This window comes from Protopterus annectens, chromosome 13.part0, assembly GCF_019279795.1.
Source record: "Protopterus annectens isolate FY-2018-M chromosome 13.part0, PAN1.0, whole genome shotgun sequence".
In the NCBI taxonomy this organism is placed as follows: Eukaryota; Metazoa; Chordata; order Ceratodontiformes; family Protopteridae; genus Protopterus; species Protopterus annectens.
The window spans coordinates 244,772,843-244,793,920 of record NC_056747.1 but is presented as its reverse complement, the minus strand read 5'-3'; the positions used below and the strand labels follow the sequence as shown (position 1 = coordinate 244,793,920).

General features: G+C 38.0%; 1 protein-coding gene across 1 annotated transcript in view; it reads right to left on the bottom strand.

Moving 5' to 3' along the window:
• KISS1R (KISS1 receptor) overlaps window positions 1–21,078 on the bottom strand; it is a 287,148-nt gene that overhangs the window by 175,765 nt on the left and 90,305 nt on the right. Inside the window, exon 2 of the mRNA XM_044053800.1 lies at window positions 2,553–2,677. Coding sequence (XP_043909735.1) covers window positions 2,553–2,677 — 125 coding nt within the window. The remainder of the gene's footprint in view (window positions 1–2,552; window positions 2,678–21,078) is intronic.

Here is a 21,078-nt window from a genome sequence, read left to right as displayed (position 1 = left end):
TTGAATGTAAAAGAAATACATCAATAAAATTAAGCTCACAACAATAGAAGGGTATAAAAGTATTAATACACATACAATATGCATGAATGTGAGTTTTACAGAAAACATTACAGAACACAGGCAAAAGCTTTTTTATGGTAAATAGAGATGTTTAGGTTGTTTAGCCCAGAAATATGATCAGGTGTGACTTTTTAACTGAGCAGAAATAGAAGCATTCAAGTATACATCTTTTAGCAAATATTGCTAGGAAAAGCATTACGTTTAGATAAAAGTAAGCATAAAATATATACTGTTCTTAACATTTATGCAGCTAAATTATAAAAGAAAGACAAAAACAGACTGATTTATACAAGGGTTATTTTTTTATTCTCTTCCCAGGACCTTGCCTAATGGTTACCCTACCTTTAACCATTTTGCTCATTTATTCTAGAAGAACATGAACTGGGTATTACTGTGCTAGGTAAGAGCACTATGGCCCAATTGTTCCTTCCCAGGACCTGCCCCCCCATCAGCCCTTCATTCCTCCTCAACAGTTGGGTGGGCCAGCTTGTTGGTCATGGAGTGGGCAGCCTACCTCTCCCACTGAGACACCCACCCTTCAACAGCTCCTCTGTGCCCATAATTGCTACACCCAGAAGGATAGTATGGGCAGCCTACCTCTCCCACTGAGAGCACACCCCCTTCAACAGCTCCTCTGTGCCCATAATTGCTACACCCAGAAGGATAGTATGGGCAGCCTACTTCTCCCACTGAGAGCACACCCCCTTCAACAGCTCCTTTGTGCCCACAATCACTACATCCAGAAGGGTAGTATGCTTCCACGCATCCATGCATTAGCTTCCCAGCTACTACTAGTGTGGATGCAGTACTGTTGTGTGAGCCCAGCCAGGTAGGATCTCCACTGGGTAAAGACCTAGTGCTCTCACTGAGTTTGGGAAAGGTTTTGTTTACATCAAGGAGGCTTTTGTCCAGGAATATGAGAGTTTGGTTCGGTTTATACCATTGTAACATAGAGTTTAGAGCTGTGCAAGTGATGTAAGGGATTCTCTTTGTGAAAGCAAGGTGAATGTAGAGGCACCGTTTGCTCATCTAGTGCTCAGTGCCTGTCCCCAGCATTCCATCCCTCAGCTCTTCAACTAAGGAGCAAAGGAAAAAAGAAACAAAAAGTCTTTGGCCTTTACTTTAGAATACCATTTGCAACATTTGGATAAGATTTCACAAAGGCACTTAAAGGAGTCAAGAAAGAATCAACCATGTTGATGAACTGGGCATTTATGGTGCCTAATGGACTGAACTTACTGGAAGAGTCTTGTTGCAGAGCTGTTATAGGAAACAAGATTCAAGGAGAAAAACATGAAAGTGAAAAAAAAAATGGGGAAATGGCATGTATATCAAAGGACTCCTAAGTGTTATGTTTGATAGTATTAGTATGTCTCCATTAGATTCTCAGATCACACAAAAAATAAGTAATTTAGGAAAATTTAATGCCAAGCACAAGTAAAGTATACACGTGTCATATGGTATGCAGGAATGGCAGCTACTCTCATATACATAGTTTTGCATTAGTAATATTTTCAGAGTGGAAAATAATTTGCTTACAGGTAAATAAAAAATGTAATGCAGGTCAGTTAAAGTTTCAGTTAGTTAATGCTTTTGTGCAAAGCAAATCCAACGAAAACAGTACTACAACTAAGTGTAAGCATTACTTTTAGCACTTCAGGAATCCTACTAAAGCAACTTCAAAAGTGGGAAAAGGAGGCTGTGTAGCAGAACAGAAAAAAAAAATTGTAATCAAAATGGGTTAACAACTAAATGGTTAGAGGAATATTAATAATGACCATCTAGATTACTCATAATCATGTAATGATTTCTATATTTATTTTGTTTCCTTCTAAAAAATTTTCTTTGAAGTGCTTAACTTCAGTTATGGGAAATGGCCTTATAGTCAAAAGGAAAGAATCTTTTATGTCAGTAAATTAAAATAAAAAAAAAAAAAAAAAGTCCATGCTTCTAATTATGACATATAGCACATTTTGATGATCTAAACATGACATGAGTCTGCAGAAACAGGAACGACTTGGTGTTGACTTATTAAGCTTGGCACCATCTTGTGTAGGGGTGGACTATGCAGTATCACTGGGCAAGGTGGCAGGGCATTTTATGGAATCCCTCCATTCAGAAGATGGTATAACTGGTTCTAATCTGATACCCTCCATAGGTAGATATATGAATGAACCAGAACAGAATAAGTTGTCTGTAAAGGATCAGAAGGAAACAAATCAGATCCCTAGACACTTAGTCATGGAGTTTGGTAGACCGGCTGCAAACAAAGATCAATTCAGGCATAAAAATGAAAAAAATAAATAAATAAAAATACAGCCTTCTTTTGTTTTGGTTCACGGAAGTACCTTCCCATTCCAGGAACTGTAATGAATTACTAACTTACACTTATGTAGCTGTTCAATACCAATCCTGTAAAAATCACACAGCCCCTAAAAAATAGGCTGGAATCACTTCTAATTCCCACTCTGAAATTTGGTTTGATCACTTACCTGTTGGATGTAATTGACAAACTTGCACATGAACTCTCCAAAGATCCAGCTTGGCAGTGGGTAGAGCATGGCTGTGAAAGGTACGCAGCACACAAGAAAGATGATGTCTGTCGTGGCTAAATTGGCTGAAAAATATGAGAAATGACAAAAAGTGAGGTGGCAAGGGAATGAAAATCATAAAAACCTGCAGACTATGTTACCTTTTCTCTTTTTTACTTGTATGTGAGTCTGAGATGGCCTCACTCACCTTGTGAAACACCTATAGACACTACAGTCTTGACACAGTCGTATTGTTTAATTTGTTGATGAAACTGTGTTTCTTCCCTATTTCTCTGAAATGACCACTGTTGAAACAAAAACATTTACTGGCAATGTAGCATAGAATAGTAAGGCTATGAGGTGTTAACAAACTATATCCTGCAGTGTAGATGTTACTTGTCAGGTCTCCAAATTCACAATCTGTAACTGTAAAAAGTCACTAGATCAGTCTTCAAGTTTACAGTAAATGCACACATCTAATGCCTTGTACATACTTTTTTTTACAAAAGTGTATAAATATACTTCAGTACTGTCCTTAGGTTGTTATATCCCATTACAAGAAAACGGAGGACATAAGTTAATCTTTTAATCTAAATTTCTAGGATTTAAACTAAGATGGGTGAGAAGACCTTTCAGCTCTTTTCTTCATAACAAGTTTCCTGCTAATCTGAAGTCCCACATGCTTTGACATAGTAGACAGAATTAACAACTACAAATTACTTTCTTGAAAAAGATTCCTGCATGTATTTCATCAAAAAGGATAAATGCTTGTCTTCTTAATAATTCTGACCCATCCTCTGAGCTCTCTCCTCCTTCTGGATTACGTATTTTAATTGCAATTAACTGAAAGTGAACTATATGTTGTAAAATATACCACAAAAATATTACTAAGCTGAAATACATGGAGAGAAAAATAACCTTGCTATAATAAGGTTCATGCTTAAGAACATCATGATAGCTAGTTTGTCATAGAGAAGATCTCACATTGGAAACTTGCTGTTACAATTAGGGTCACGTGGCCACATACATTGCAGTTTTGTGCCTGCAGTCACCAGAGAGATGCATGGGAAACCATCTAACTGCTTTAAGGTTAGAACACTCCTCACATTGTCACACACATGAGAACCAGAAGCAAATGTCTGGCCATCTCCTTCTCAAATCTCCCTGATTTTCAGGGTCATCTCTGATTTTGGATTAGATTTTTTATTTCTAAAAGTTTTGAATTTGTAATGCTGTTGCAATGATTAAAGTAAGTGTACACTGCTGGACATTGCAATTACGTAATGCCAGTTTTCTAACTTTAAAATACCAATGTTTCTTTGTAGGATTTCCCCCAGATTAATTTTGGCTTTGTCCCTAATTCTTCAGGTAAAATGCTAAGAGCCACCAACAGCTTTAAAAACATTTAAAAACACTTCATAACTGCATATTTTAAAAAAATAGTAATACGCTAGTGCAGCTAAAACTCCCCATGTATAGCAAAATGATTATGACTCAGTCTGTAATTATAACTTTTTGTATTGTGTTCTGAAAATGGATGAAAATGGATTCAAGAAATTTGTCTCTTGTCCTTCACTCTCAAGATGAATGATTTTATTCATCCATCCTTGAACACCTAATAATTTAATTGTGCTCATTGACCTGATCATAATCCTTTTGTGGCTACTTAGTATGGACATCTGGTAAATGTATATGCAAGCATTTGGTATTCTTGAGTTCTATGTCTATATTTTTGTTATTTATTTTATATTGTTTACTTGTTTTGTCTGTATCCACGGTGGTGGTGCTGCGGTAGCATTGTCGCCTCACAGTAAGACGTCCGGTTCGACTCTCAGCTAGAGCGTCTTCTGCGTGGAGACATGCGTGAATGGGCGTACCTTCATTGAAGGTTGTGCATCAGGGCTGGCAACTCGGCACATAAAAATCAACTGCCAATCATTAGCCAACCGGAGTTCCGCTGTGGCGACCCTAACCGGGAAAAGCCGAAAGACACAACAAAAACTTGTTTTGTCTGTACTATACAATGATATTTTATTGAAGTACCATTACTTACCATCATGCATACAGTATAACACTATGTTTTATTTATATACATATATATATATATATATATATATATATATATATATATATATATATATATACACACATAATTTGGGTGGCTTATGGTATTTGTTTGCAAATCTGTCCTATGAATTAAAGGAACACATCAGTTCCAGTGTAGTTACTCATTCATATAAACAAAATACATTTTATCACAATTTATAATGCATTTATCCTAGACAGTGCATCTTAAATTATACACTAAGGAGTCTATACCAGGTAACTCCTGCATAAATCTACCCACTTAACACATTCGATAGGACTGTTAACCAGGAATAATAATAAACATCAGTCAAGAGAGAAACTTATGTTGATTTGCCTGTCCTCCTACAGAGTCAGAATTGAGTAAAACCATACTTGATAGCTTCATGCTGGTTTTAGCCTCCTCTGTGTAATGATTTTAAATATTATATAGGAATATCCACTAAGATGTGCATCCTAATTTGAACGGAAATTACTACTTTTTTGTTCTTCAATGGACACATGCTACCTATTTCATTTTGACAGCTACTGTCAATAGATCGTGAATATGTTTTCATCACTGGGGAATGTAGGATGTTATTAGCCTACAAGGTGTGCCACTCCCTTTTTAAATAGCAACATTCTGATTAGTAATTTTGTAAATAGAATAGAAAGAACCGTGACCATCGAATGGTTATTTTTATTACCATTCTTCATTTACATTTTGTTAATGACGGCTGCACACTGACAGGCTGTATACGAATTTATAAAGAATTCTATTGGTCTTAGTGAAGCATCCTCTGACCAATAACAAATTGGTCAATTTTAACCCCTGATTGTTTTTTTTTCAGATAACGACAGCCAGTTATGATCCTTGGCAGTATAAGTTGAAGATGCAACAACCAAGAACTTTGCGAACAGAATAGCAGCAAACGTAACCATTGAATAGTATACTAATCTTTATTCTTATTTCATTGATGATGGTCACATTCTTTTATTTCATTTATGCAAAGCTAAAAAAGATTTTGATTGGTCTTAATGAAGTACTTTTTGTCTAATAACAAGTTGGTCAACTTCAACCCATGATTGGATTTTTTTCTAGATAATGACAGCCAGTTATGTTCCTTGTCTGTATAAGGAAGATGAAGATGCAATGCATATTTTTCATTGGTCCTTATGAGCTGAAATCAGACCAATGAATTTTAGCTACTTTTGCCTTCTGACATGTGTATTCATAGACGGACATTGGCTGATTGAAGATGAGGATGAATTTTTGATTGGATACTATTATTTTAAAAACTGAAATGTGATTTTAATGAGTAGATCTGATGAAGGATCGTAAGAACCTGAAAGCGCTTATTTTAATCTTCCTACAAGTATTTATTTTATTAAAGTGTTATTATTTTTTACGTTTTATCTGAGTCATTATTTAAGCTGTTTGGCTTATATGTGAGAATGGAAAGTAACCTGGCTGTGTCTTGGTGGTGTTGGTATTGTTCGTTAAATATTTTCTTCTACATCACAGCACTTTATGGGGAGTCTTCCTTTTTTACTTTGATTTTATATATATAATATATATATATATATATATATATATATATATATATATATATATATATATATATGTGTGTGTGTGTGTGTGCGCGCGCGCGCATGTATACATATATAAAAATATAGATATACATAGATATAAAACAGTAAATACAAAAAAAACATAAGACTAGCACTGGTAATATTGGAGGACAGACCTGAAAGATGATAAATTACATTCAGTGAAAAAAAACTGCAAAACATTGAGTCAGAAACACAGAAACTGAGGAAATGAGTACACAGCTGTGGGTGAGGGCTGTCTGTATGGAGGCAACAAAAGGTGACGGTGACCTAGGGGTGGTCATATCACATGACCCAAAGATAAGTACCCAGAGTGAGAAGGCAGCAAGGTAGACTGGTAACATACTGGAAAGTAGAGGTAGTGGGAGTGGGGGAGTGACAGAATAGGAAGTGGGGGAGGGGAGTAATAGGACTAGTTGCAAAACACTGAGAAGTAAAGGAAAAGGCATGAGTGATAGGAAACATTACTATGCATCGTTACTGGACTTGATAATATCCCATGTGGAGTACAGCATAGTAGATACTTCATTAGCATAATGACAGAGACAAGATAAAGGCATTTCATGTGCATGATCTGCATTAGCCATAAAGAGACAAACAGCTCAGTGTTTATAGTCTTGAGAAAAAAATCAGAGGAGGAACATGACACAAAGCACAAGGAAATCCTTAGAATGCAACAGTATTATGCTATAAATCCACACAGTCTAACAGGATTATGCTTTTACAAAAAAAAATGCATATGATCATGAGAACAGAAAGGATATAAAGTAAGTGGTTTACGGAAAATGAAAATATTTCATTCAGGAAGGATAGTGGATGTTGACATACTTCTCAAAGGAAAAAGTATGAACAAATAAAAATCCAATATTTCCAGTTAAGGAATCCGCTCCACAGTCAATAAATATTTTTTGCGACTTTAAAGGAAAAAGTATGGCCAAAAATAAGAATTCAGTAATGTATGGAATACCATTAAGTGTTAGAAGCCAATTCAACCAGCCCGAAGAAGGGAAACCAGCTTGGTCCACTGTAGAACTATGTCTAGTAGAGGCTGGGGACATAGCAATGCAATGTAAATACAGATGACGAAGACCCACCAGGCAGTGCATTCATGCATTGTAGCAGATAGCAGGTATGTGTGTAAGCATGCATACTAAGGGGCCTGCACTGTGGGAGTTCCATTCACTATAGCTGCCACAGGCCTAATGGTAGCTCAGGTGTAGAAGAAAACTCTGATGGATGATGACTGCCTGGATAAAAGTACCCACCACTGATGAAAGTACCAGTGAAAATGGAGAAGATGGGGATGGATAACAGGTAAATTAAGCACACACACACCCCTCCCCCCCAAAATGAAAAAAAATTATAAGGCAATACTTACAAAGACTGTGAATAGGGCAAGAAGCTGTTACAATGAGCAGGGTCTGCAGCTTTCCAGTAAATTATGGGCAGAATATGTGATCCATACACTAATTATCTGCTCTCAGAATCCATTATCCTTCCATGTTAAGGGAATTGGCAAGATCTTCTTCATAAGAAGTAATGTCACATTCTATTGATTAGCCTACTCCTCAGAATTGATCCTATTACCTTTCCAAGGATGGAAGTAAAGCTAACTGGCCTACAATCTCTGTCTCCTTCCCCAGACCCTAACCCCAGCCCACCCTCAGTCTATTGCTCTCATGGCAGTGTTGTCACTTTCCACTCCTCTGGAACCACATTTCTGTCTAAAAATGCCATAAAACCTTAACACACTCAATCTAGTAACTGCAGGAAGCAGCTGACAAATACAGAGGCTAACAATTCACCTGGCCTGTGTACCTTTACATTCATCAGAATTGTGAAATAAGTTTACACCTCTTTGTTTTGCTGAATACAGTTCCACTGAAGCAGTATTTAGTAATATGTCATGCTTCCTTAGAAGGCTCACCTGATTAACAATAAATAAATAAATTAACAACAATAATAATAATACTACTACTACTAATAATAATAATAAAATAAACATTTTTCATTTTTTCCTTGTTGCAGAGCTTAACTTTCTGAAATGTAAATACATTCTGCAATTATAAACATGCCTAGAAATATAATTGAGTACAAAATGTCATCCAGCTATCAGTCTCATTTTCCTTTGCTCCAGAATTTATGTCTGTAATAAACTACTCCAGGATATATATTGTAAAAATGTAATGCATTTTACAGTGGCAAAGAGGCAGATAACTGCTAAAGGTGCACCTCATTATGTCTCTGGGTATGTATTAAATTCCAGGAACACATTTTATGTAAATGTCACTAATAAGAAATGTGCTATAAAAAATGGAAACATGATATTCCTTACGTACCTTTAGTAAAATTATTTCTGGTTGTACAAAATATGCTGTTGCTGTGATAATGCAACAGTGTGTGTTAATGTGATATATATAATTTTCCTGATGTTAGACTGAGATCAGGAACAAAATGAAAAGTCATGCTGCATTAGTAGGATTTAAACTGTCCATTGGCTTTAACCTCGACTACAGGTGATGATGGCTTTAGAGATCTGTCCATGTGTCTTAACCAATTTTTCACTAAGGAAAGGAAAATCTAATTAAAAGATTTTGATATAGGGCACAATACCCACGGTGGTGGTGCAGCAGTAGCGTTGTCACCACACAGTAAGATGCTGTCCGGTTCGATTCTCAGATAGAGCGTCTTCTGCATGGAGACATGCGTGAATGGGCATACCTTCGTTGAAGGCTGTGCATCAGGGCTGGTAACTTGGCATGTAAAAATCAACTACCAATCATTAGCGGACCGGAGTTCCGCTGTGGCGACCCCTAGCCGGGAAAAGCTGAAAGACACAACAACAACGGAGCTGGTATACTTAGAAATGGTTTAATAGAGACAGACATGAGGTAATTTTTACAGCACACTGATACATTTTTAATTTACATCTTCAACATTAGTGAAAATAAGTTTGAAAAAACAAAGAAGTATTTTACAAGCAGTTTATGATTCAAGACCAGGTAGATTAAATGGTCTATTCAAGTATTAAGGCATTGTGAGGTATGCATTATCCACCTGTAAAAGCATGGTTCTTATTTTGTCATATATTATTAATTATGTAACCTCAGTAATATATACACCATACCTGTTTTATCCTCTATGGTTGGTCTTCATTCTATAACATTATTTACCTCATATTAGTTCATTTGTGCAATCCATTTTCATTAATTTTGTTAGAAGGCATTTGCAAGAAAAGGAACCCTGGGCACAGTCTAGGTAACTAAAAATAAAAATAACTAAAGTGAATAAAAATGAAAAGTGTGAATGCTTTGGGCTGTGTGTGTGCATGTGTTCATCGTTGTGCAAAGGGGTAATTGGCCAGGTTGCAGGCAATTTTATCTGGTTGTTTTCAGCCTCTTCTGTATTTTGATTCCCTTCACATGAGTGGTTACCTACAACAGATATCCATGTGACCAATTAGCAGACATGTGGCACATCAGGTAAAGGGAAATTATCATGCAATAATATTACTTGTCACTACTGTGCATGCAGGTGGTGGCTGGAGCCCATTTACAACACTTTTTATTTTACCTCAGAAAGTGTTTATTACATGAAAACAGAGTAGTTCATGATCTTTGCAGACATATCATATGTCAAAATATGTGATTCATTTATAGAGCTCTTGGTGCGTCTTGAAACATCAGGAAAATGAAACTTAGCAAAAAGTGGCAATTAAAATTGTTAAAACTTTGTCACTATTCTTGGTAATTGTATGATTTACACTGGGAGCTTTTATTGCAGCTCTCCTGACCGTATCTATATTAAGAATGCATTTATCAACAAAACATAATAGTAATCTTTTTGATGCATAAAGGTTTAAATTTGACCATTCCTGTTGGCCTTCTGCATTAAAACAGAAAAGTGGAGAATTCTATAGTAAGACATAACACATATAAACATAATTTGTCTCTTTTTTCACCATCCCATAATTATAAATATAGGGAGAGAGACAGTGAGAGATAGGTGTGTGTGTGTGTGTGTGTGTGTGTGTGTGTGTGTGTGTGTGTGTGTGTGTGTGTGTGTGTGTGTGTGTGTGTGTTTGTGTCTGCGTGTGTGTATTCATACGTGCATAGGTTCATAGGTTAATACTATACTAGGCTATTGATCTGGTGGACCATTCATAACCTAACCACAACATCCTAAATTATAATTACTTGTCGACATGAAGAATTAATGCTTAGCTTCAAACTCTTTCAGTGAGGGCATGAGGAGCCCTGCCCTGAGTGTATTTACAAATGCCCATCCATTAAACCAGATTATGCATAAAGAGGGTCAAGAAACTTCTTTGCTTTATCTGATTGAAGGGAAGTCTGTCCCATTAAAGATGGATTCTCTGGGAGAGCTATCTATCTCACCAGCACGTTCTATTTATGCTTCAGTGGAAATTTAGATCTTTTGTATGGGTGTTTCAGGTGTCATTTGTTTTGCAGATATGCAGAAGGTTGCATAGGACTGGTTCATCACAGGCTCTGTAGGCTAGACAGAGGTCCACTGTGAAGAGTAAGTACAAAACAGAACAGAGAGACAGCGTTAAGGTGGCCCATGTAGCAGAAGGAAGGCATACCCCTGATTGTCTTATTTAGGAAACACTGCATTCTCTCAAGCTGGGTCATATGCTTAGAAAAGTACATACCAAATGTATTACAGGTCTGATGAGGGATGAGTAGAGAGGAAAATAACTTCCTTAGACATATAAAATATAATCCTGATGAGCAGTTTAGCTAGATAAAAAGATTGCCTTATGACAGCGGATACATGGTTATCAAAGGATAGTTCATTGCCAATGAACATGTCAGTTTTCAAAGTGGTGTCACCTGTATGGCCCATGTTTGACAAAGGACACAATGCTGTATTTTTAACAATTAGTTTAAGGCTGTTGTCCATGCACCTCCTGTTGGTACTTGTTAGGCCATCCTGGAGAATGTAGAAATCAGATTTTAAGGAGTGTAAGACAGCAGCACGTGTACAGTCATCTGCAGACTTGGGCAGCCACAGGCTGACAGTGATGATGATGTTGTGTACAGTCATCTGCAGACTTGGTCAGCCACAGGCTGATGGTGATGACGATGTTGTGTACAGTCATCTGCAGACTTGGTCAGCCACAGGCTGATGGTGATGATGATGTTGTGTACAGTCATCTGCAAACTTGGTCAGCCACAGGCTGATGGTGATGATGATGTTGTGTACAGTCATCTGCAGACTTGGTCAGCCACAGGCAGACAGTGATGATGATGTTGTGTACAGTCATCTGCAGACTTGGTCAGCCACAGGCTGATGGTGATGATGATGTTGTGTACAGTCATCTGCAGACTTGGTCAGCCACAGGCAGACAGTGATGATGATGTTGTGTACAGTCATCTGCAGACTTGGTCAGCCACAGGCCGATGGTGAAGATAATGTTGTGTACAGTCATCTGCAGACTTGGTCAGCCACAGGTTGACAGTGATGATGATGTTGTGTACAGTCATCTGCAGACTTGGTCAGCCACAGGCTGATGGTGATGATGATGTTGGTCTTGACCATCTGCAGACTTGGCCATCCACAGGCTGATGGTGTTGATGATGTTGGTCTTGACCATCTGCAGACTTGGTCAGCCACAGGCTGATGGCGTTGATGATGTTGGTCTTGACCATCTGCAGACTTGGTCAGCCACAGGCTGATGGTGATGATGATGTTGGTCTTGACATCAGAGAAGTAAATAACAAAGAAAAGTGGTGCTAGGACAGATTCCTGGGTAACAATGCTGTTAAATACTCTTTTCAGTGACAGCATGCCTCCCACACTACTACAGCAGATTCTGTCAGAAGGTAACATACGGCTTTACATTTAGTTTGATTAGGTTATTGATAATGACAGACTGCAGGATGGTATCAAAGGTCTTGGCCAGGTCCAGGTAGACAGTGTGAACTGATCTGCCTGCATCTAACGCATCTGTGATATATTCAAAATCCACTAGGTTTAGGAAGCAGAAACTACCTATAACAAACGCAAGCTGGCTTAGATCCAGAGCATGTACACTGTCTATGTCCTTGTTAATAAGTTCCATAATGATGGGTTACATTGCTTTAGATATATATATATATATATATATATATATATATATATATATATATATATATATATAGATATATATATATATAAATATATGTATATGGATTCCTATCACTTCATCTAAAGACCATTTTACTGACACCCAGTTCACTGAGACCAAATCACCTAAAGTTAATTTCACCTAAAACTCATTTCACTGACAAGTAGTACTCTAAGGCAAGTCAAAGGTATATGTCCTTTTCCCCATTGTAGTGCGATCCTGGTGTTAATATATATAATTAAGGGGGGGTTTCGGGGTGCAGTTGGCTTTTACCAAATGTAAAACAAAACCAGACAACATAAAACCAAATTAAGTGGTGGGCTATGTGCCCACCCTCCCCAATGTGGGGAGTTGTGCCCCCCCAACAGCCCCCCTAACTACTCCTCAGTGAAATGAGTTTTAGGTGAAATGAAATTTCAAGTGAAATGAACTTTAGGTGATTTGGTCTCAGTGAAATGGGTTTCAGTGAAATGGTCTTTAGGTGAAGTGATATGAATCCATATATATATATATATATATATATATATATATATATATATATATATATATATATATATATATATATATATACACACACACACACACACACACACACACATATATATATATATATATATAAGCACTTTCACGTAAGTATGCCTGTTGCAGAGACTGCTCTACAGTGTCGATAAGGTAAAATTCCCTTTTCCCCACTGTAGTGTGACCTCGGAGAGAGAATATTAAAGTGGGGGGTTGGGGGGTGCAGGGGGGCTTGCCCCCCTGCAAAAACGTAAATGTAGTGTGTGTTTTTTTTTAACACACTTTTTCGGTGAAAGTGCTTTCGTTAAAGTGTGTTCGATGATTGTGGATTAGGACTATTGAACTTTAGTTCAATAGTCCTAGATCCATATATATATATATATATATATATATATACATATATATATATATATATATATATATATATATATATATACACACACATATATATATATATATATATATATATATATATATATATATATATATATATATATATATATATACATATATATATATGAATACATGAATATATATACTTGTGTGTGTATAAAGCTCAACCCTCTCATAGACGAAAACATCTTTACTTGTCCAGAATAAACTAAAGGAATGTGGATGAAATGCATCTTTCTCTTTCAATAGTTAAAATATAGCTTCAATTCTATCTCACAAAAATCTATATATTCTGTTTTCATGGATGTGACTAATCTAAATCCAAAAGAAATTCATCACTCCATAGTTAATTTGCTACACAGTGAATATAAGGTCTGACAGTCTCTTCTGTTGTTGTAATTTGTTACTTTTCTACATTTTAACTGTTTGATTTGACAAAAAAAGACAAATTGCCCTCTGCAGATGTAACTGACACTTTGCTGTATCTTAGTAACATCTCTCTGTTGTCTTTGTCTTTCTCCCTTGCTGTCTCTCGCTCTCTCTCTCTCTGTCCCTGTGGTAACTTAGAAATGTATGTCATTGTCTTTTTAAGTACTGGTTTGTGTCAGTTTAATAGTTTGTGTCTTTCGGCTTTTCCTGGTTAGGGGTCGCCACAGCAGGACTCCGGTCCGCTAATGATTGGCAGTTGATTTTTACGTACCGGTTTGCCAGGCCTGACGCACAACCTTCAACGAAGGTACGTCCATTCACGCATGAATCCACGCAGAATGCTCTAGCTGAGAATCTAACCGGACAGCGTCTTACTGTGAGGCAACAATGCTACCGCAGCACCACCACCGCAGCTGTCAGTTTAATAGTATTGCTACTTTTGTTATGCCTAGAGTGAAATTTTATTTAGTCTTTCTGCATTCTAGCAACACCCACTGCTTTATACGATTTTACTTAACGGATGGTCCCAGTAACAGCACACCACATGAGTTTCATAGGTGTAATCATTTCTTCAATAACAGTTTTCATTCTTGTGAAGACTCACAGAGGTCTTGTGACAGTGAATGTAGTGACACAGCTGTTCTAAGCTTAGGTTGCACTAAGCCAAAAGTTTGTCTTTGTCACATGGGCACTTGTGTATATCGTTTTTTTAATGGAAAACCTCAAGAATACCTGTATCGAATGTCTTATGCTTTGAGCAGATCCATAGCATACATGTGTGAACCCTTATCTGTAACCCTTCTGACCTGGGTTCAACTAGTGGACTGGGTGATGAAGTATTTAGCAAGGGAGGGGCAATAATGAAAGAGGATGGTTAGGGTGGTATGTGAATGGGTGTATTTCCCAGTAATATATCCCAGGTAGAGATCAGGAACCCAGTGGGAGCCATTCATTCAAAGGTGGGGGAATACCTGTGTACCACACTGCACGTACTACCTGCCAATCTGTGAAGAGTTTATTTAGCATGTGGGGGGGGGGGTTAGCCTATAGAAACATCCTCTAATGGATGTGAGTTTGACAGCCATACAATGGTTGGCTTTCACTTGGTTGGAAATAAACTGGAACAGTTGCAGTGGTCACCTATATAGATGTCAGGCATGGTGGCCTTAGCATTATATCCTACCCTTTAAAATCAGTGAAAAAGTGTGCTTGTGGTAGAAAAATGTGTCTTAAAGATTTCTACACATAATGTCTTTGTTCTTTAGAGCCTGAAATTAACACAGAAAACAGCAAATTATTAAGTTCTCTTGAAAGGGGGGCTTCAGTAATGATGGCTGCCATTACAGGGATGACAAAGACAGTTACAAGGGCCACTTAAACATGTCTGACCAGTGCTGGTCCAACTGCTTCTAAAGATAAAGTTACAGCAATGTTATTACCCATGTTTTAATCAGCAAGATTCTAGTGTAATTCCAAGAAGTTCATCAAAAGACCCAGAGTACATTTTAACTGTAGGTCTCAAGAGGGTACATACTCCGTTGCTTATTTTAAAACTGTCCCGCTATGTTAAACCCATTTAACATAGCGAAAACAGTAAAAAAAAAGCAACGGAGATCTTGTTTTCTCCGTTGCTTTTGCCCACAGCTCTGATGTACTGTGCAGGCGCACAGTACATCGGAACTGCCGCGGATGCCAGACATCTGCGGAAGGGCAGTAAACAGGCATTATACTATGCCATTATTTAAGAAAAGTAATAGTTTCTTTTCTTAAATAATGTCATGGTATAATAGCAATAACCCACTTCTGGGTGTGGGTAATGCTGTATTTACCCATGGTTGGCTTTGTTTGGTCCCTCGGGCTTCGCCCTCGGGACCAAACCACGCCAACCGTGGGTAAATCCAGCATTACCCACACCCAGGCGTGGGTTATTGCTATAATACTGTATCCAATACTGACTATGAATTATCAGACAATACTGCATCCCATACTGACTATGAATTATCAGACATTATACCATGACCCCTCATTAATATTCCAAAACGTGCACGCTGATTGGCCAGCGTGCACGTTGTAAATCGACTTATACTAATGGAAAAAGGTCCGGTCGCCTGGACTTTTTCCATTAGTATAAGTCTCTTTGAAAACACTGTCTCACTATGTTAAAAGAGTTTAACATAGTGACACAGGTTTAAAAAAAGCAACGGAGATCTCCGTTTTTTTAAAGCTGTCTCGCTATGTTAAACTCCTTTAACATAGCGACACAGTGTGTAAAAAGCAACGGAGATCTTGCTTTCTCCGTTGCTTTTTTTTAAACCTGTCTCGCTATGTTAAATGGGTTTAACATAGCGAGACAGCTTTAAATTAAGCAACGGAGATCTCTCTGTCTCGCTCTGTTAAACCCATTTAACATAGCGAGACAGGTTTAAAAAAAAAAGCAACGGAGAAAGCAAGATCTCCGTTGCTTTTTACTGTTTCGCTATGTTAAATGGGTTTAACATAGCGAGACAGCTTTAAAATAAGCAACGGACATCTCAGTTGCTTATTTTAATACTGTCTCGCTATGTTAAATCCATTTAACATAGCGAATATAAAAAGCACGGAGATCTTGCTTTCTCCGCTGCTTTGGCCACAACTCTGATGTACTGCGTAGGCATGCGCAGTACATCAGAACTGCCATGATACCAGACAGCTGCGGAAGGGCAGCAAAGGGGCATTATATAATGCCATTATTTAAGAAAAGTAATTATTTATTTTCTTAAATAATGTCATAGTATAATAGCAATAACCCACTTCTGGGTGTGGGTAATGCGGGATTTACCCACGGTTGTCTTTGTTTGGTCCCTTGGGCTTCGCCCTCGGGACCAAACCATGCCAATCTTGGGTAAATCCCGCATTACCCACACCCAGGCGTGAGTTATTGCTATAATACTGTATCCCATATTGACTATGAATTATCAGACATGTATCCTATACTGAGTGTGAAACTGCCTTTTAAGAGAGACTTGCACAAAGGTATTTCAGGCTTCATTATGCACATCCGTAACATGAGTATTCTGAAAGTTTTGTCCAAAATTAATGATTGCCATGTTTAATGTTGTAAATATATCCTGGTAACGTCATTAAATTTCAACATTTTAAAATCTAATTTAGAAAATCTCATCTACATGGCCAATTCTTATGAAGAACTCACTGCCTTGCATATTTCCATCTCAAAAGACAATTTCAAACAGGAAATGCAATTCATGTACTAACAGTAAAATCGCCTTTTAAGAAAGACTTGCATAGTAGCATTCAAGCCTCATGATATAGACCCCAAAAGGCAAGTGTTCTGAAAGTTTTGCCCCAAAATATTACTAACAAACAAAATTCTGAGGCCATATTTAATCTGCAAATAATTTCTTCATAATTTTATTAAACTCCACTGTTTTCATATCACATTTTTTAAAAAAATGTATAGGACCTGATCTCTTGAACAAATTCACTGTTGTTACACTTACACTCCTATTAAAATTCATATTCAGTGTTTGTCATCTATGGTCACCCACCCCCCTACACACACACACACACACACACACACACACACACACACACACACACACACACACACACACACACACACACACACACACACACACACTCTTCCAAAATCCATGCACACTGTTCATGCCTTAAAGGATGTCACAGTGGTTAGTGCTGGTGTCTCATAACTCCTGACTCTAGGACTTGATTACCAGTCTAAAAGTTCTCCCTTTATACTTTTGGGTTTCTTCTGCAACTTGACTGATTACACATATATGTAACCTTTCTTTTTGTCCTTGCCTGGATGCCTTGGTTATGATTAAAGGGAGGTGGTACAAGATCAGCTGACTTACTCAGTTACCAAATGATTAACAATACTAGTCTTTGTGAAGTAGTCAAGCATTTTAATCTGGAATGCCCAGAGATCCCCTATTAACATATTACAAATATTTTAATGGTCAGTCTTGTGAACACTATGGGATAGAAATGTGCAATAACACTGCATATTTGTTAACCGATGCTTGTGTCTCATTTTTTTATTACAGACACATACAACTTGGGGTTTAATTTTGGTAAAGAAGGCATGAGGAACTACTGCATAAAAATAAGGAATTCAGATATCTGTTGCAGTGCATGGATTGAACTAAGTATGGTCTGATACTTGGAAAATCAGTTAAACACCAGTGTGGCATGAGACCTAAACTTAATGCTAAACACCCCAAGCTAAAGTTGTAAAGGGAGGGTTTCGGACTAGGCAGTAAAATCTGCCAGTAAAAATGACAGTGGCAAAATAAAAGATTTGTTTCTGACTGGTATCCATTAGTAACATATCCCTGACTTCCAGTTCTAAACTTTGAAAGTAACTAGAATTACAGGATGTGTGTCTGCCTGATTTTCTGAGGAATACGAAGTATGAAACCTAAATGTATGTGCTATTATTTAGTGTCTTCAGTCCTCAGTAATTTTTCTGAAAACCATGGACTTTATAACAAACAGACCCAACATATGATGCAAAAATCTGGACATTCTGCAAAAATCTGGACAGCTGAGAGGCACTGAAGGTAAGTGTAAAGTTAAAGGACTCTCTTACACTGCTTGCAGGATTCAATAAACTCCATGTAGGTTTTGAGCGAAGCCTACACAGAGTTTACATATTCATGCTGCTCACCGCATTTAAACGTAAAGAAGTGAGGTTTCATGGATGGCAATGGTGTTGTTGGCCAGGAAACCATGTAAATCACCATGGATAGCAGACCTGTTTACCTATGAGCAAACGAGGTTAGCAGGATTGCCGGGAATGCCACAATAATTACCAGGGTTTATCATATAGCAATGTATATGTTCCAGACACATTACAGGATAGTGTATACAGTGCAGAGCACTGTGGAATCCTATTTCAGGAATTCTGCACAAAGGTTGTGTAAACTGATCTATAAAGGTACGTGGGCTGCCATGTAAAATAAACAGTCAGGGGAAGTCTGGGTATTGAACAGGAACACACAGATATATTGTAGGAATGAATACAGGGAAAGAGGACAGATGAAACATTGTAATGTACAGCAGATGAGGGCATGTCAACGGATGACAGGTGTAGCAGGAACATTAATCACATATTGACATCAAACAGTACAGAATGCACAGTAAAAAAGTTATGTCTTACCATAATTCTCCATCTGTGTTGTCGATCTTCACCAATCCTTGACAGTGGGCTGGGTTCCAAATCTTGGAACCAACTCGGCCATATCTTCCAGCTCGCAATCTCTAAACTTTCGAGTCAGGCACTACCCATAATGCTCATCTCTGAAGTTACCTCAGATCAAGTTTGCTCAAGACATTGGTAGATAGAAAGGCAGAAAAACATGGTCAACTAAAGATAATGCTGACTGAGGTCAAATATGAGTCCTTAAAAGAAAACTAGCTAAGGACTAATCCGGTCTACTAAGAGTCTTAGGATGGGGGAAGGAAGGTGGAGATGTCAAGGATTGGTGACAATCGACAACACAGATGGAACGTTATGGTAAGACATAACGTCTTTATCTGATCTTGTCAATCTTTACTCAATCCTTGACAGTGTGACAGAATACCTAGCTACTTTAGCCTTGGGAGATCTCACGGAAGAATATTCCTAAGCACCATAGAGCCAAAGGACATCTGACCCCTCAAGATCTGATCTAGTTTGTAATGAGTGATAAAGGTATTGTGAGAAGACCATGTGGCTGCTGCACAGATATCACTTAGAGAAGCTGTGGCATGAAAAACTGCTGATGTTGTCACAGCTCTATTGGGCTTGAACTGGTTTGGGAAGTTGGAGACCTTTAAAGTGATAAATAAATGTGATGCAGTCTCTGAGCCACTTAGCTAAGGTAACCTTAGCACCTGGATTACCCATATGGAGGGAAGAAAATGCTACAAACAGCTGATCCAGTTTTCTAAAATATTTTGTCTTGTAAAGATAAAAATGTAGTTGTCTGTGTACATCTAGCAAATGAATGGCATATTCCCCTTTGTTAGAAAACTTAGGGAAAATACTGGAAATTGTAGAGACTGATTAATGCTGGTTTTGGAAACTACCTTTGTTAAAAAACAGTACAACTCTGTCTTTATGAAAAATCAAGTAGGATGATTTGCAGGATAGGGCCTGAAGCTCAGATACTCTTCTTGCAGAAGTGATAGCCACCAGGAATAAAGTCTTCCAGGACAAACATTCCAAGTAATATGACGCTGATGGTTCAAAAGGAGTCTTAGTAAGGACCTGAAGAACAACAGTCAGATCCCAAGCGGGAGCTGGTTCCTTAAATGGAGATTTAAGTATCATGAGTCCTTTTAAGACAGCTTTACAAAGCTTGTGAGACATTAGAGAAAAGCCATTCAGGCCTGAATGAAAATTTGAAATTGATGCTAGATGAACTTTAATCATGGATGTGGAGGAACCAGATTGGAGTAGTGTAGTTAGAAAATCTAGGACTTCATGAATGGAACAGTATGAGGGTCTAGTCCTTTGTTCAAGGCCCATTTACCAAATTTCTCCCATTTGCTTAGATACAGCTTTCTAGTTGAAGGTTTGTGATGAACAATAATAATTTGTTGGACAGGAGAGGAGAGTAAAGGATGCCCGGCGATCATGGGAATTGGATAAGCCATGCAGTGAACTTCAGATGTTGAAGATTTGGATGAACCATGCCCTCTGAGTGAGTTAGAAGATCTGGAGTTGGGTCCAAAATCCATGGTTCCCATATTAAATGAGGCCAAAGGAAGGGAAACCAAACTTGTCGAGGACAAAAGGAGGCAATGAGGATTATTGAATTCTCCATCCTTCTGGCTTTCTTTAGAAATTGTGATATGAGAGGAGTCAGGGGAAAGGCATATAGCAGACCAGGAGGTCAATCATGGAGAAGAAGGTCTCTGGGTGACTCTCCAGGGGGATTAGGCAGAGTAACTTCTGCACTTGTTCATGGGAGAGGGAAAAAGGTCACACCAAGGTTGGCTTCAATGGTGAAAAATCTTGTTTGCCGCTAGAGGATTAAGAGACCACTCATGAGGTAAGAGAATCATTCTGCTGAACTTGTCCGCTATCATGTTGGAACTTCCCAGAATGTGCATTGCTGTCAGAAAGCTGCTGGAAGAAATCACCCATTGCCAAACTCTGAGTGCTTCTCAACAGAGTGGATAAGATTTGGTTCCCCCTTGTTTGTTTACATACCTGACTACTGATGTGTTCTCTGTCTGAATCCCTACTGCCCTGGAAGGAAGGGCATCTCGGAATGCTTGCAATGCTAACAACACTGCCCTCATTTCCAGAATATTGATGTGCAAGTTGGC